This window comes from Arvicola amphibius, chromosome 11 (genome assembly GCF_903992535.2).
Source record: "Arvicola amphibius chromosome 11, mArvAmp1.2, whole genome shotgun sequence".
Lineage (NCBI taxonomy): Eukaryota > Metazoa > Chordata > Mammalia > Rodentia > Cricetidae > Arvicola > Arvicola amphibius.
The window spans coordinates 97,600,400-97,618,569 of record NC_052057.2 but is presented as its reverse complement, the minus strand read 5'-3'; the positions used below and the strand labels follow the sequence as shown (position 1 = coordinate 97,618,569).

At 48.5% G+C, this 18,170-nt stretch overlaps 1 protein-coding gene across 1 annotated transcript in view; it reads right to left on the bottom strand.

The window, feature by feature from the left end:
• Positions 1–18,170, bottom strand: part of Frmpd1 (FERM and PDZ domain containing 1) — a 38,202-nt gene that overhangs the window by 3,869 nt on the left and 16,163 nt on the right. The window contains 9 exon segments of the mRNA XM_042055957.1: positions 1,336–2,148; positions 5,267–5,414; positions 6,136–6,318; positions 8,208–8,303; positions 8,439–8,565; positions 9,588–9,724; positions 11,059–11,178; positions 12,750–12,875; positions 17,584–17,679. Of these exon segments, the coding sequence (XP_041911891.1) occupies positions 1,336–2,148; positions 5,267–5,414; positions 6,136–6,318; positions 8,208–8,303; positions 8,439–8,565; positions 9,588–9,724; positions 11,059–11,178; positions 12,750–12,875; positions 17,584–17,679 (1,846 nt within the window).

The window sequence follows — 18,170 nt, the reverse complement described above, 5'->3', positions numbered from 1 at the left end:
GTCCCAGTACTAGGCTCTGTGCTTGCACACTGACTCCTCACATGGACCTAAGTTTGAACTAGGTCACCATAAAAGAGTCCCATCTGCAAGTCCCAGCCACACCCCTCATCCTGCTCCTAGTATAAGGACTAGCTCAACAGGGCAGAGTTGGGGTCAGGGAGAGCCCAGCAGGACGTTAGCCAGGTTCTTGTGGGCTGTAGTGCAGCAAACCCATTGCTGTTCAGTTCCCATGGTCTACATAGTGAGTTCTGGGACAGCAAGATTACATACATACATACATGCATACAAACATACAAACAAAAAGAAATCAAGTCAACACAAGAGGGTGGTGAGGTCACTCACTCAGCGACGATGCCCAGGTGCCGTGTGCACGCAAGGAGCCTTTACACAGCTGTGCAAGTGAGTGCATAACTGCAAGCAGAGCCACAGCTGTGGGAAGAACCTGGGACTGAGATGGGCACCTGGCTCTGCTGGGGTAAACCTGGAAAATGCTCCCTGCAGAACGGAACCCTTAGCTGAGACTAGACCGTTGATGGGCAGTAGCAGCTGAGGATCAGATAATAACAGATACAAAGGCCTGCAGAGATGCGGGGGTGGGGGCGCGGGAGCGGGCAGGCAGAGGCCACCACCGAGAGCCTCACCGGTGCTGCCTTCAGGAGCTGAGCTGGCATTTCTGTCAAGAGCAACCACTAGAGGGCAGTATCAGAGAGGCACGGGAGAGGGCTGGGCTGAGCAGGGAGACAGAGTAGTAAGGGTATGTGTGAACATGGGTACACATGTGTGTCTTGCAAGATTTTCCGGTGAGCTGGGCAAGTATATCAGTGTGGAAAGACTTCGTATTGGTGTTTTGTTTGTGTGAGATGGTATATCATGGATCGTAAGTTAAATTTTTCACAATCTTTTTTGGAAGCTATATGAGGAACCCAGACAACAGATCCCCACCCTTCTGATATTAGGGGCCCGCAGACTCCCCAAAGGCCGTCAAACACCACCGACGGCATGTCTTGTTGCTCCTAGGATCCACTGATGGCCTGTCTTGTTGCTCCTAGGATCTGCAGTAGCACAGCTACTCTTTCTATTGGGCGCTCCAATCCTTTTTTGCGTCCAAATGATAAGGCCCAGCCCACTTGACACCTCTTCTGGGAAGCCTTCCCTGGTTTCCACAGTGGGATGAATTCCTCTCATCAACCGTTGCCCACAGTTCTTTAAACTTCCCTTGCAGCCTTGACTCAAGGCCATGATGTTTGTAATTTGGCCCACGGAACCCAGGCTGGTGCTGGGCCCTCGGAAGCTGGGACAGGGGTGGGGGTGGGGGTGGGAGGGTGAGGGGCTCACCTGAGAGTGTGTCTGGGGGTGTGAGTTTGTCAGCGGCATCATAGAACTCCTCCTCTGAGCTGCCATCCTCAAAGGCCCGTGCTGCCAGTGGGTGCAGGGCCAGAGCTTCCAGCATGGAGCCAGGCTGAGCCTCCATCCAGCCCTGCTGGCACCATGGTGATAGTGCAGTGCCCTGCCGGGAAGCTGTACTCTCCGAGCTGTCGCTCAGGTGGCTGCCTGGGGAGATGCTGGAACACAGGCTATAGTAGTCAGTCCGGCTGCCCTCATACAGCCTGGGGTCTAGCCTGCCCACGTTCAGTTCTGGTCCCCAGCTGCAGGTCCCCGAAGTTAGGCCCTGGGGACACTCTGTCTTCGGGCACTGAGGGTTGGCGTTCTGGGCCAGGTCCAGTAAACACAGAAAACCACTGGTCTCGATCCTGTTTTTCTCCTCTTGGCTGATGGTATCAAGACCCTTGGAGAAGCCTGGTGGGCCAAAGTGGAAGAAGCCTGTCCCGCTGGAGGAGCAGGCGTCCAAGTCATCCTCCTCCAGGGCATCCACCGACTCGCTGGAGCCACTGGTCCTGCAGCCTCGGCTCTCGGTGTTGGCTGAGTCAGACGCCTCGGATTCAGCGCTGTCAGTCATGCTGCTGGCCCCGCATGTGCTCAGGCCGTTCCTGGTCACCTCGGGGGTGGGACTGTCTCCAGGGGGCTGCTCCTCTCTAACGAATGGTCTGCAGAGGCTCAGCTTCACCAGGCGTCGGTCCGACAGGGGCTCCAGTAAGCAATCCACCTCAGAGGACTCCTCCGAGTCACTGCAGGCCCTAGACTCGTAGCCTAGGACAAATGGGACACAGAGTTACAAACTGACATCTAAGTCTGACAGACAGCTCTGTGTCCTGTTTCCTGTCACCCTGCTGGAGGGAAAAGACAGAAAGTAATTAACCCAAATCACAGCAGATTGACTGATACAAGATCCAAAGATGCCACACCATTGGGTTACCTGTTCCCCATCTGTCTGAGCCACTTAAGGACACAGGATGAGTCCATCTCTTCTTCCAAGGAGACCTATCTGCCTGTTGGTGAATAGTCACCTGGATCTCCCTTGTGTGCTCAGCTTTTCCTCAAACATCTCCCTTGTCCTGTCTGAACATCAAAATTACACAGGGAACCAAATGTAAAATGCAAAATAGATCCTTGACCTACCCTTAATATCGAGTGAGGCAGCAAGGGAGTGGGGCCTGAGGCTGCTAGGGGCTTCAGAGACCCTTTGCTGCAGTGGACCAGTTAGAAGAGCGGAGAGGTATCTAGTGGTGGGTACCTGGGAAGACTGAAACGATCGAGAGAAGCAACATTCGGCTAGGTTTCCTACTTTTCTCCAACTAGCCTCTGGAATAATTCCCTAAAAACATCTCTGTACACCACTTGACTCCCTCCCCCCACACCTTTTGCTGGCTTCCCCTCCCTATAGGGAATAATCACAGCTCCCTCCTGAGGGGCAGAGAGTCTCAGAGTGTGGTCTTGTTGCTCCTACCACAGAAAAGCCCTGATCCCTCTCACAGTGTGTCCTCACACTGCGGCTCTGACCCCTTTTGTCACAGCCCTCACAGTATGGCCGGTCCTGATCCCAGCAGACTGAAGCCAGTTCGTACCTCAGCAGACTGTTTGCCCTCTGCAGCCTTCTCCAAACTTCTCATGCCGTGCCTCCATGCTCCCTCTTTTCAAATGATCTTTCCTTTTTTATGTGCTCAGCTCTAAGGTGTTCTACAGCACCGTCTCTGACCATGGTGGCGGCTCCTCCTGCCATCACCCCCCAAAACAGCAGCATTCCCACCGTGTTCTCCTGACCAGCCTCCGAGCTGGTCAGCGCTCACAGATGCGTGGCAAAAGCAAAGGAAACTGCTGTGAAATATTCCTTTACATTGTGTGAAGATATGTCACTATGATTGGTTTAATAAAAAGCTAAATGGCCAAGAGCTAGGCAGGATTTTCAGGGCAGGGAGAAAGCTGGGAAGAAGAAGAAGGGCGGAGAAGCCTAATAGACACAGAAAGAATGAGACACCAGACAAAAAGGAATAGAGGTAAAAACCACGTGGTAGAATGTAGATTAATAAAAGTGTGGGTTGATTTAAGTTACAAGGGCCAGTTAGAAACAAGCCTAAGCTATCAGTCAAGCTTTCATAATTAATAAGAAGTCTCCCTGTGTTTATTTGAGAGCTAGCTGGTGAGACAGACTTGCTACAGGCAACATAAGCAAAGTGCATCACTTCCTTACTACGGTTGGCCCTCCAAATCTGCAGGTTTCTACATGTGGATGCATCCAATCATAGTCTCAAAATATTTAGAGTAAAATGCATCTGTATTGAACATGTATAAGCCTTTCTTCAAAAACACAGGATAATAATGGCACACTACAATATAAACTATGGGGGTATAGATTAGTGGCAGAACATTTGACTGTAATATAAATTATATCAATAAATTGCCATGTGCTTATGTGCATTTGTGTTGAGTGCTGACTCAGGAAACAAGAGATGGCCCCACTCAAACATGTTTATTTTGAATTTCCCCCAAAACTACTTTCTCTGGGTCAGGCTGGCCCTAAGCTCAGTCACAGGGAGAAAGGAGAAGAGCAAACCACCAAGGGTCTTAGAAAAAATGTGTCCTTGAGGACATCTAGAAGGCAGATTGTTCCAAACCAAGATTACTATTGTTTTTCCCATGGCATAAAAACATGGATAGTGGGAGCGAGAAACAAGAAGCTCCTCCATGAAGACGCAGCCTGGCACACTCTTTATCCATCAGGGTCCTCAGAAGACTTTGTTTGCTTGTTTTTTCAAGACAAGGTTTCTCCATGTGACCGCCCTGGCTGTCCTCACAGAGGTCTGTCTGCCTCTGCCTCCCAAGTGCCGGCATTAAAGGTGTGCGCCCCACACCTGGCCCCAGATGGCTACTTTTACAGGGCTTCTTCAGTCATCCTTGTTGGATGATGTAAGCGCCAAATCTGATGTCCTACTATATATTTATTGCTTGCTATCTTGCTCTTTTACTTTTGCTTGTTATAAACTAATAAACTCATTCATTCAAAACCGAAAGCACGGCTCTCGTGGACCATTCTCTGTATGAAACACATACATGACATTCACAGTGGGTAACTTAGCGCTTTACGTAATGCATATATGCAAGGCCGTGTGCAGGTTATAAATTATATACCATTTCATAGTAAGGACTGAACATGTGTGAATTTCAGTAAGCTCCAAGGTTGTAGGGATTGATCTCTTGTGGCCACCACAGGTGCCATGGACGGCTACTGTTCACTTTCCAACCATCTGTTCTCCTGGGGTGATCTCTGCCTACTCTGCCCGTGTGGAGGAAACACCATATAAGGGTAAGGTACTCTGCCTACCTCTGTCTAGCACGTTCCCAGTCTGAAATGGGGTGACGGGAGGAGAGTTAGACAACTGTCTCAGCTCAGGGGTTTCCCCCTGCAGCGGCAGCTATTAAACATTTATCAGGACGCCCCCGGAAAAACTACATCAATAGAACAGCTGACGTGGAAGCCACCTGGGAACCTGTTTTTCTTCCCTGCCCTTTAACAGCCCCCCTTACAATCTTTACATGGCATAATTTTAAGTCTCTTTTGTCCCCAGGTGCCCCTTTCCTCTAACTATGTAAGGCTGAGACTTTCTATCACAAACAAGAGAATGAGAAAGACTGCAGAGGCACGGGTGAGACCAAGCCATTCTCCTTCTGAGAAAGGGACACCTCCTTTTGCTGGGAAATAAGATACAATGGACCTTAGAGATGACTTTGGGAAACTCAGCAGGAATCAGAGACCTTCTAGCATTCCTTGGCATTTAGGAGACTACCGAAGTGTCTAATATCCAACAAAGATCAAATGTGTGGTTGGAAATAAATGGTCCTGTCCTTTCTAGGGAGAGACTCAGCGCCTCACCTTCTTCAGCAGACACTCGGTGAATCTGCTGTCTGTTTCCAGACCAGAGGAAAACTGAGTTAGCCGGGTCCACAAACAGCCGGTAGTATCCAGCAATCAAGCATGCCAGGTCTTTTGCGCTGTTGGATTCCAGCAACAGAGTCAGAACCTGCGAAGGCAAACAGAACCTTTCTGTTTCTGGATGGTCAAGATACAACAAGGCCGACGGGGCCCAAGAGAGATAATAAGTATACTCAACCATGGTACACAGTCTGGCCCTAAGCAGCCAATATTTTCACATGGAGGAGCTAAATCTAAATGATCAAGCGTGTACATAAACACACATGTGGACTCTGACACACTGTGGGTTCCTCATCCCTAATCTAAAAATGGTCCCCTTTCTTTCTCTCCTTGATGCCACTATCCCTAGCTGCCCCACCCACCCTACTCCTTCAGACAACTAGTGCCTTAGTGACCCGAGCTGTCACAGGAAAAGGAGGAATGAGTAGAGAATAAAGAAAGAGTGGTAAAGACAGAGGGACACCCTTGAGCACACTGGATGGAATCAAAGGAGGGAATAGTAAATGCAGAACCTTCCAGAAAGGCTCTGGAGGTACCCTGAACTATTTATCCATTTTAACTTCCACCCAACAAACTCTGAGTCCAGAATTTTTCACCAATAAAACACATAGCCCAACAAATAGAACAAAACCTTTCCAGGAGCCTCACAGGACAAGGCATCCCGTTTGCCACGCTCCACTTGAGACAGCTCCGCTTTGCCAGTTATATAAACAGTGGGTTTTATTATCACCCAAAGCCCATATTAACTACCCTAGAATAATTTCACACCAAATACAAGAGGTCAAACTCAGAATCTCTTCCTCTGTTACCTTAACATCCTGAAGATACACCTTGACCATGCTCACTTTCTCAGACTCTTCTGCCAGCTCCACGCGGCTGATGTGGGCAAACTCGGCCAGGGTGGACATGATGTTGAGTTTGCTATTGATAATCTGACTGATGCCATACTTGGCTCCAACTAGCAGGGCAATGTAGGATTCTCTATCCTGCAACTGCAGAAGAGAGAAGGCAATTAGCGTCTATTCGCAAGCTTGTGAAAGCATTCTGCATGTGGTCTCCTTTCGACAAATTCTTCTTTGGCAGTTTTGGAAATGGTTTTGCTGTGTAGCACGGGCTGGCTTCAAATTTATGGTCCTCCTGCTACAGTCTCCTGGGTGCTGGGATTACAGTGTGTGCCATGCCTGGCTTCTCTGTTTGTTTCCTGTGTTAGCCCCTCACCAGCATCCCCCAAGACAACACCTCAGCATGGGGCCCACCTACAGCTGAATTAAAAAATAAATTCATCTCCTATAAATTCTCTAGTTGACTTTATACAATTTTAAAATTATGTGTATATGTGGGTCTCTGTGTACATGAGTCCAGTACACATGGCGGCCAGAAGAGGGCGTTGAATTCCCTGGAACTAAAGTTGCAGGCAATTGTGAGCAGCCTGATATGGGTGCTGGGAACTGAGTGCATGCTCTTAACCCATGAGCCATTCCTTCAGAGCCCTTTCTAAGTCTTTTTTAACAGAGTACTGTCACCTCTCCCAAAACCGTCACCTTAACTTGTCACCCATGTGTCTGAATTCAGACTGCATCCCTCTCTTGGGATCTCACTCTCAACATTACTCGTAGAAGTCCTGACCCTTCCTTAAACACTCCCACCAAACCCCACAGCCACCCAGCATTAATCTCAGCACCAAGAAGACAGAGGCAGGAGGATGAGTTCCAGGTCGTCCTCCGGTATACAGCAAGTTTGAGGTCAGCATGGGATACGTGAGACCCTACTCAACAGATCAAAATAAACAAACAACAGCATCTTATGCCTAGGGAAGCCTCAGCCTCCTCAGCCTGGACAGCCTCTCTCCTCTGCGCAGAGCCTACACCACTTTTGTATGCCTCTGAGAACACTGGGCGCATCTTAACTGATTTCAATTACTTATACTCAGATTTCATATTACACGTTGAGTTCTTTGATGATAGAGTCTGTATTAGCCTGTATTTGCACTCAAGCCAGTCCTGTCTAACTGGCTGCCCTTTCCTGGGACAGGAACAGTCAAGGCAGGCTTAGGTTAGGAGGGTTGGAGCCTGCGAGAACACTAGAAGCTTTCCCAGTCCCTTCAAAGCCCTCTGTTCTGAAATCTAGTGTCTTTCCCACCGTCGGGGCCTTGTCCTTACACACAGACTCTGCCCATTTTTCCATTCCTCCAACTACCCACTTCCCTTCTGTCTGTGCTGCGAGGTCAGCAGTCTGACTGGATTGTCCCATCACTGAAAATAAGAAAATACTTAAAACCTCTGAATTCTCTCCTTACTATTCTTGAAAAAAAAAAAAAAAAAAAAACACGACTGGCCATTTGGGGCTGGTGGCATAATGGAGCAGAGTCCCTTAAGCCACACCATGAGCACCGACGTCTCCAGAGAGGAAGCAGGAGGGAGGGCTCAGGCAGAGGCTGGTTGCCTCGGTTAGTTTTTCTGCACTATCGGGGCCCAGCCTGGCAGCCGGCCCACATTCTCATCCATCACGCCCCATTCTCGCTGCTGTCCTTATGCATCCAAACTCGCACGGGTGCTGCTTACAACAGACCTCACCCCGGTGCTTTTCTCCCATTCTGAGTCAGGCCCCATCCAACCATCTGAAAGCCTTCTCTTCCTCGGATCCAGATGATTAGCAACGGCAGCATCTATCTTCCCACCCCACAACAGGGGCCATACCCTGCCTCACGACCTTGTCTTATGGCACAGCTTATTTTATCTTTGATGGCAGAAATCGTAACTAATTCAGCTCTGCCTCCCCCTACCATTTTCCATACACAAAGCCAGGGCCTGATAAATATCCGCCAATCTGTAAACAGTCAAGATCCCGAGCAAGCAGGAGTCCACGGTGATCTGGTACATACCATCAGAGTAGCGTTAAACACTTTCCCGCCATATGTCTTGAGTTCCCCAAGGATCTGAAGATAATTTAAGCGTAGCTGAGCAGCAGAAATAAGTTGCTTTATTAGACAAAAAAAAGTGTTGAAACCAGAGTTATTCATAACTTGCATAAAAACCCAGGCAATGTTGAAAATTTCCCCCAAAGCTTCACAACAAATTACTGGGCGGGTCAGCAGAAGTTATGGTCACCTTACCTTCTGTCGGGGTTCTAGCAAATTCTGGTTCCTCTTCATGTGAAAACTAATGGCTTTTTTGATGTCTTTGCCTTTCATATTTCGGAGTAAAGTTGGAGATATAAAATTCTCTATTCCCCAGTCTTTCCTGCGTGAGACAAAGGAGACAAAGGGGCCCATGTTTACAGTGCACATGGTTCTAATGAAGAGCAAATGTTGTATGATAGTTCATGAATCAAAGCAGAAGTTCTCAATCTTTTTTATTTTTTTTATTGTGTGCCTATACTAAGTCAAACTTCTAAGGAGATTCTGAGATGGTGCATTTTAGCAAGTGTATTCATGGATCAAGTGATCTGAGGGCAACTTGTGGGAATCAGTTCTCTCCTTCCACCAAGTGGGTCCTGGGGATTGAACTCAGGTCGTCAGGCTTGCAGCAGGCGCCTCTACCGCTCAGCCAGCCCACAGGTGTGTTCTCAGTCCTTTTAATAACAAGATATGTGGCATGATCATGCCTATATAAGAACAACTTTCCCACCCTCTGCTAGGGGACAAACACAGCATCTTGCCTATGCCAGGCAAGCTCTCTACTACTAGCTGTATTTGCTGCCCAAACACCCTTGCAACAGAGAGCACCTGTCCATCCCCAAAGCTAAGCTTTGGAATATTATTAGCCTAGAAGCCTCAGAAGCCCCCTAAAATTGCTCCTATACCAGGGGTAGAAACGAGGATCTGATCTATTTTTAAAATTTTATTTCTCTATGTGATTTGAATATGTAGACAAGCTAGAGCTGAGGCCTGGGGAGGGGCTTAGTATAACAGGATGTTAGCACTCAGAACTAAGAATCAAGAGGTGAATGAATCTTAGGACTTGAAACCTCCCCATTTGGGGAGGGGGTGTAATGTAGTAGCAGCTTGCTCACACCTGTTGGAAGACATCCCTGCCCTTAGAAGTTGTCAACTGACTGCCTCAGATTCCTTCTAGGGATTAGAAATTTCCAAAGGGACCCTGTGTTATTGCCTGTGGAAGTGTCTTCTACTTGGATGGGGGAGCCAGGCTGGGTGAAGGGAAATGGACGGAGAGACAAAGGCAGACGGGTGAATATCAGCTTTCTGTGGCGTCTAGGAGTCAGCAGTCACAAATGTGGCACAGCTGTCGCCCCTGCCACTCACTCTATGTACTTCAATGAGATCTTCTGCGGCTGGGCACAGGCATAAATCCGCTCCTGGATGTGCAGGGCTGCAAGCCGGAGAGCAGAGTTGCACTTCATCTCCACAGCAAAGCGCTCCTGCAGCACATCACTGCAGCTCTGCAAGAGATTGCACGGCATGGCTGGGCGACAAAAGAATGCACAGCGTGCCCCCTGGTCTCTTGGGCCAAAGACAGCAGGGCCAGCAGTCGGCTTTTCGGTCTGGCTCTGACAGGTCATGGCTGTGTGACCTCAGTTACATTTAAGAATCTCCGAGCACGGGGCCTTCCATTGTTAAGTGTATACTAACTATCGGATCTACGTTTCTTGATTTCTGTGGGGTTTAGAAAAGACAATATGGGCTGGAGAAATGGCTCAGTTGTTAAGAGCACTGACTGTTCTTCCTGAGAACTGGGGTTCAATTCCCAGCACCTACACAGAAGCTCACAACTGTCTGTAATTCCAGTTCCAGGGGATCTGACACTCTCACACCAATGTATATTGAATAGAAAAGACAATATGCAGGAATGCCAGCATAAAGCACACAATATTATAAAAATGAAGATATAACGCATTGGTGGTAATGAGGCTGCTACTGTTATTTCCTGGTACCATTTATTTTAAGAACTGGGCCAGTCAACCTACCACACCGAATTGCTTCTTCTGTGAACTGGTAACACCTCCCACATGACTCTTCCCATCCAAATTAAAACAAAATTAATCTCAGTCCAGGTAATAGAGGGCAGGACCATGCTGGTAGTCAAATAACCAGGTTTCTGGCCAGGCATGGTGACTCGTGCCTTTAATATCAGCACTCAGGAGGCAGAGACAGGTGGATCTCTGAGTTTGAGGCCAGCCTGGTCTACAGAGCTAGTTCTAGAACAGCCAGGGCTACAAAGAAGAAATATTGCCCCTAAAAATAAAAACAAACAAACAAACTAAAAGGAAAGAAGAGCAAGAGGAAGAAGGAGGAGAAGGAGAAGAAAAGAAGGAAGGAAGGAAAGAACAAATAATACAAATAAAAAACAAAAAACAAAGAGAAAAAAGAAAAAGAAAAAAAGGAAAGAACAAAAGGAAGCAATTAGGTATGGCTCAACTACTATGTGGGGACCTCAGATGCATGCTCCTTCTAAGACCCAGTTACATTATCTCTAACATGAGTTTCCGAAGCACTAAAGCCCCATTCTGCAATAAAAATGGAAATGATAACAATGCTTAATAGTATTAGAAAAAAATGTATTATCTACATTGACGACCAAGCCTCAATTTGATTAGTCTACTGCAAATCTCCCATTACAGCAACTCGGAGCAGGAACCCTGGAAGGGATAATGGGACTCACTGTCCCCAGAAAAATACAATTCCTCTGGGAGAGTTGTTTAGTGGCCACCAACCCAGAATAACCCAGCCTGCATCTTTGAGGACACTGTCATCCCAGGTAGCCCAGCCCAGTCACCTGTAGGTAGAGATACTCAAAAGCCACCGGGTCTTCTTTCAGCAGGTCCAGGGGGTCCTTGGGGACAAAGCACACCCTGAAGAGGCAGCGGGAGTCCTGTGATTCTTCCCTTTCCACCACCTGCCCAGGGGAAAGAAGATACTGTGATCTCGGGCTCTCTATAAAGCAGCTTACAAGGGAAAAGAGAGCAAGGGCGGCCCTGGTCTATTTCCGTCTTTCCCCAGACTTCTCTCTCTGCATGATTTCTTTCCCATGGTATAAAATGTGTAAGACTCAAAAGGGTGATATTTCTTCTGTCAGAGGAACGCCTGTCCATCTCAATACCCTCCCAGGGACAGCCGAGGACTCCTCACTTTGTGGTTTGAATGTGAACTCCCCACTGTCTAGCACAAGTTTAAACATTTGGGCAATTCAGTTGGCAGGGCTATTTTGGGAGACAGTGGAGCTTTTAGTGTGTGGGGCCTGGTTGGAGAGTGGGTTTCTGAGACAGGGGTGTAAACCCTGGGAGTATATCTCAGGTCTGCTTCTGCCTGCGGTCTCTCTGCTTCCTATCGGCCAACCACAATGTGACCAGCTACCACAAGCTCCCACCACCATGGAGAAATGCTCCTGTCGCCATGTCTTCCCCAGTGATAACGGGCTGCAGCTACTAAACTCTGGGATAATAATCCTCTCTGTCTGCCTAAGTCGCTTCTACCAGGGATTTTTATCACAGCCAGGAGAAAAGGAATGCATATGAGTGTCAATGTCCACAAGTAAAGATGAAGTTTGCAGTTGGGCAGTGGTGGCGCACGTCTTTAATCCCAGCGCTCGGGAGGCAGATCTCTGTGAGTTCAAGGCCAGCCTAGTCTCCAAGAGCTAGTTCCGGGACAGGTTCCAAAGCTACAGAGAAACCCTGTCTCGAAAAACAAAACAAAAAGGAGTTTGTACAATTCTACACCTTACTCTCCCCTCCCCCACATAAACTAAGTTGGGGATTTAGTACGATTTTTCTTCCCAAAGCAAATGCAAGAATATATATATATTTATATATATATATATATTTTATATATATATAAAAATTTAGAATATATGCTAATTTAAAAAAGGTTTGCAGCAGTTGGTGAGCGGTGGCTGGGTCATAACTCACTTGTAATGAGGAAGGCTAAATGACTTCCAAGGTCAAGGCTTCCCATTCTATTCCCCTGCTGAAGAAACCCTTCTCTTTCCCAACCGTAACATCTACCGCTCTTTTCATAGCAGACACCCTACAATGGTTTGTTGAACTGACCTGTGTTTGACTTGAAAGAGTCAGAACAACCATTTTACTGCATGGTCAAACGATTGGGTAGCACAGATGGATTGGCTGTTTGGCCTGTCCTATCACGGGGGTGCAGCTCAGTGGGGCAAGAGCCACAAAAGCGGTCCTGGACATAACAGCCAATGTCCCCTAACAGACATTCTGAGACAGCCGGTGCCAGGAAAGATCATCAGAGCCAGAAGCAAAAGACTTTATCAGAGAGGTGATGGGGAACAGCCACCTTACCCAGCTAAGCCTCTGCCTCCACATCTGTTAGATGGGTGTCCTGGACTCTGGATGCAAACCACGCCCGAGTCTTGCCCTGCTATCCCCAGGCTGAGTGAGTGCAGAAGACCCCAGCCCTAATGTGGCTGAGGAGCTTGGGCACCCCAGAGCAGGGTGGGTCCTCTACCTGCTGGATGAGCTCCTCCTCATGCAGTAGGTGCAGGCGGGAGACGCTGTACTGCTCCTCCAGGGCCAGTGCAAAGTACTCGATACTTCGGATAGACAGCTTCTCCTTGACTGTGAGGATGATGTCCTGGCAGCAGAGGGGAACGGGGTCACCTGATGAGTGGGCAGACTCCCCAAGCCTTACAGCTCCCCCACGACATCTGGGAGGGAGAAGCCGACGCTGCGGCGTCCCCTCCTAACACAGGCAGGGACCCAGCTCCCACGTCACCAGCCTAGCTTTTCTTCAGCGGGTGCAGCAACAGGGGGAGATTCCAGTCTCTTGCCTCAGATCAACTGCTTTCTGGACAGAATCCTACCAGCTACCTCATATGACTGAGAGAAACTGGCTTCAGTTTCTTCTTCTGAAAGGGAGGAAACAATGCCTACCGACTACCAGGGAGGCTGTCAAGATGGCATGGCCGATAATGCTGTGCAAAGGTTTGGTGGCGGGCCAGGCTGCCCTCACTCTTCTGTCCAATGGGCCCCGTCATGGCGAATGCCTCGGGAACTCACACATGCTGTTCCCTCTGACTTACACAAACTTTCCCTCATTCCTCACAGCGCTTGTTTCTCTCCCTACAAGTTTTAGCTCACATGTCAGCTCTTCAGAGAGGCACTGTGTGGCTACTGTGTCTAAATAACGCTCTGTCTATTATTCTCAGTTCCAGGGTCATCTTTGTTTGCTTTCCCTTCTGGGGATTGAACCTATGGCCTCACACATACTTGGCAAGAGCTCTCCTTCTGACCTAGGTCCCCAGCTCCTGGGGCATGTTTAGTAACCCCCATCATTATTTAATGTCCGTTTCTTTAATAAATTATGCTCTTTTCATAGAAGACAGTATAGCAGGTTACAAAAGGGCTCTGGAGTGAGACTGCTCATCCGTACTTCCCTGTGTGTTCAGGACACACTGCTTGTTCTCTCAGCACCGGGAAGTATTGGTAGAGCATCAACACCCAGCAACCGGACCACTGTGTATTCATTTCCCCAATAGAAGGCACGTAGGACACTCCCTGGTTCTCAGTGTTCTACATATGCTCACTTCTACCATTTCTTTTCTTGCTCATTACCTTTTCCCTAACAGACAGCAACTCGCTGCCAGTGTAAACCTCACCTATGCTGGAGTCTTAGTCAGGGTTTCTGTTGCTGTGATAAACACCATGATCAAAAGCAAGCTGGGGAGGAAAGGGTTTATTTGGCTAAGTCTTCCACATCACCGCTCATCATCAAAGGAAGTCAGGATGGGAACTCACACAGAGCAGGAACCTAGAGGCAGGAGCTGATGCAGAGGCCATGGAGGGGAGCTGCTTACTGGCTTGCTCTCAGTAGCTGCTCAGCCTGCTTTCTTACAGCACCCAGGACCACCAGCCCAGGGATGGCACCACCCACAATGGGCTGGGCCCTCCCCTACCAATGACTAATTAACAAAATGCCCTGCAGTTGGCTCTTATGGAGGCATTTTCTCAATTGAGGTTCCCTCCTTTCAGACGACTCTGTCTTGTGACAGGCTGACAGAGAACTAGCCAGCACAGTTGGGGGTCTGTTCTATGCCAGTGTTGGGACCTAGGAGATGCTCAGCATAGCGCCCCCTGATGAGTGACCGTGGACGCCCTATAGAGCTCCTGTCAGAACCTCAGACTTAGTAAGCCCCAAAGCAGAAAGTGCTGCCTGCTCCCTGTAACCCCTGACTCCCAGTCCTTTCATTATTGGTTCCATCACTTTCCACAACTAAACCAGTGACTGAGTCCTGAAGAGGGCAACTGCTTCTGCGATTCCACAGCATTAACTCAGCACCTGCTGGGTGCCAGGCCTTGTGCGTGCCATGAAAGAAAGCCCCGTCACTCTCTTAACTCTACAATTATGAAATATACACTTTTGGCATTGCAGACTGACTGCTTGATTTATGAAAAAAAATTTTATTTTGTTACATTTCATTCACTCATTTTCTGTGCACAGTTGTAGCCTGTGGAGGTCAGAGGTCAATTTGCGGAGAGATCTGTTCTCTCCTTCCACCGTGGTGGGCTCTGAGGCTCAAACTTAGGCTGTCAGGTTAGGTGGGAAATGCTTTCACTGGCTGAGGCACTTCACTGGTCCATATTATTGCTTTCTGATTGGTTGGTAAGCCTACCGCTTAACTCTGTCGGTCCTTTTCCCATCTTTCCCTTGCCTTGAAAGCACATACGCATTTCCTATCTTGGTAACGTGCTGTCCAATGGACCCTCCTGCCACCCAGTAGCCTGCCATCCAGAGAGATGTCGAACGCCAGCCGTGGAACAAACCCAGATCACTGCTGATTCTGTCACTAAATTCATGAAAACAAAGTCATGCCGGTCACTATGATAGAGAAGCTGAGTAAGTAACCTGATGGCCCTAAAACATTTATTGTCTGGTCTTTTATCATGTGGATCTAGGCAGTGGTTCTCAATCTGCCTAACACTGTGACCCCTTAATATAGTTCCTCATGTTGTGGTGACCCCCAACCATAAAATTACCTTTGTTGTCACTTCATCAATGTAATCTTGCTCCTGTTAAGGATCATAATATAAATACCTGACATGCATGATATCTGATATCTGACCCGTGTGAAAGGGTCATTCAACCCCCTAAGGGGCTGTGGCCCACAGGTTGAGAACCAGTGCTCTAGCGGCTGATCCCAGGGATTCATGTCAGTTAGGCAAAAATTCTACCAACTGAGCTACATCTTTGGTTCCAGAAAAGGACTTTCCATCCCCCATCCCCCACGCTGGGTGTGGTGGCGCACACCTTTACTCCCAGCACTCGGGAGACAGAGGCAGGCAGATCTCAGTGAGTTCAAGGCCAGAGTGGTCTACAAAGAGAGTTCCAGGACAGCCAGAGCTGCTACACAGAGAATCCCTGTCTTAAAAAAAAACTAAAAAGAGAGAAAGACAGGGAGAATAAAGGATTTTCTTGCTTGCTTTGGTAAAGGAGCGGGCAGGAGAAATCCCAATGACCTCATGTGGGTTTTCCTTTTTTCGCTGGTTGGATTTGTCTATACCCACCACTAAAAGACTTGCTTTATAAAATTTGGCTGCTGAAGGTAAGATTAGCCAGGATTATACTGGTTTAGCCTTTGCTCTCTGTCATAACTCCATCTTCCTAATTCCTCTGCTGTGAACTTTTATTGTAAATCCCCTCAAGGTATGTCTGGCTGTCACGGAAGGCTCGCTTGCCCTTCATCCACACTACTTTGATCGAAGACGACAGAAGTAGAACCCTGCTTAATTCATTCACAAAACTTCCCTTCTGAAGCAAAATAATGGGGCGAAGCGAGCCCAGCCCAGGGCTCAGCAGCAGAACAAGCTTGATCTTAATAAGGCAGAGGATCGTGACAAGCTGGGGACCTATACCTACAAAGTGGGGACAGTGCTGGTCATCTCCCAAGATTAGCCAGATGTTACATTAGATAGTACATGAGGAAGAGCTCAGCAGAGCGGCTGGCATGAATGAAACACATCCATTTCTCCCTCTCGTTCCTCCAGTGGCCTGGAGCTTCCTGGGTGGCAAAGGGCTTTCTCTACCTTCTAAGTAGACACTAAGGAAGAAACAGGTGAGAATTTGCGAAAGGAACGTACCAGAGCGAACTATTAGGTATGTTCCTAGGTGCGTGCGTGTGTGTACGTATGTGTGTGCGTGTGTTCTTGTACAAGTGCATGTGTCTTGGTTGCCATCTATAACCTACAACCACATCATCCCACCTCTACCTGCTCTTCAGCCCCTAAAGGCGTAGGCTCCTTATGGAATCGTCCACTTTTGTGGGTGTGTGTGTGTATGTGTGTGTGTGTGTGTGTTACGGTCTTTTATTTGTTTGTGTAAGATTTCCTGGAATTCACCATATAGACCAGGTTGGCCTTGAACTCACAGAGATGCGCCTGCCTCTGCTTTCTGAGTGCTGGGATTAAAGGCCTGCGTCATCACACTCAGTTCTTGTGCCTTTTAGCGTTTTGAAAAACAACTCAATTAGTTTGCTTCCTCTCTGCAGCCTCTCTCTGACTCTTCCTTCCATGTTCAAGAACACCTAGAGCCATTTCTCCTGTCTTTGGACAGTGCTGTCTGGCATTGGAGCCATGGCTACTCCCCCTCCCTTCCCTAAGAGAACAGCCTGTGCTCCCGCTGGATTCTTCATTGATAATGCCCATTTTCCGGGTGTGCACCTCATCCTCTGTCTGCCGTTGTGGGAAATCTTGCTCAAACACTGCCCGAGTAACGTGGTGCTGGCACGAGAAGGATGTGTCCTAGGTGACACCTGCACAACTTTCTTATCCCATCTCTGGACAACTTTACCCTGTTCTGGACAACTGAAGTTTCTGAGATGCACACCCTCTCTAAACTTGACTGACGGCTCCTGCAGTCCTTGACCAGACTGGATAACTGCTCTCGGAGAACCTCAAATGGGAATCAGTTATGTATAAGACACGCAAAGGCCTGGGCTTGTTTTCACATCTTGCCTTGGTGTTTAGCTAATTGGGTAGCAGGTGGAGGTAGAGACAAGAAGCAGGGAAGCCTGGTGGTTAAGGGTGAAGGCACAGGGGATAGAATACGACCTTGAACAAGCCTCTTTAACTCTAGGAATCCCCGGTCCTTCCCCTGCAGGAAGTGACAGAAACACCATCTTACTGGGTGGCTGTGGAACCAAATGAGACAGTACAGAACATATCTTTTCATGGGCTCTCAGACTGCAGTGGGCAGAGCGCTGAGGCCAACAGAGGGCCAGCTGTCCGGCCGTGCATTAAGCTAGCAAGTTCTCTAAGGAAGAAAGGTCCAGGTTTACTCTCAATACCTTCACAGTTGTGTTTGCCTCGAACTTGAAAGCTTTGGTCTGTCCATTCTCCAGGTACACCTTGAGCACATTGGGCATACAGAGCAGAGAGTTCCCCTGGAAAACACAAGAGCGGAGTTATGTCGCTGACACGTCCTTCTGGGCCCTGGCGTGCCAATCCCCAGCTGCCTGGCTCTGCCATTTTTGGAGCGCAGATCGCCGCTCATTGGCATTTGGGGATCTCTCCAGGGAGGATAGATTTGCTTTGTCCAAGAACAAGCATGAGGGCTGCTGAGTGGATGGGCTAGGAAAGCAGGGGTGAGTCTTGCCCTGTCAGAGCACGGCAGGAACGGTCAGGGGCTCACAACCGTTCACTGATGACTGATGTGCCATCTTCTGCGCTCTTCACAGGGGGCTTTCTGAGACTCTCAGACCCTCGCATGTGGGATGACGTGGAATGGGGGTGGGAGTGGAGGTGGAAAGCTTCCTTAGAGTACTTAGTACATTTTCTTGATTAATGCTTGTGGGAAGACCCAGCCTGTGTCTCCCTGGGTGGGTGGTCCTGAGGTGTATAACAAACCAGGCTCAGCAAGCCAGAGGAAGGAACT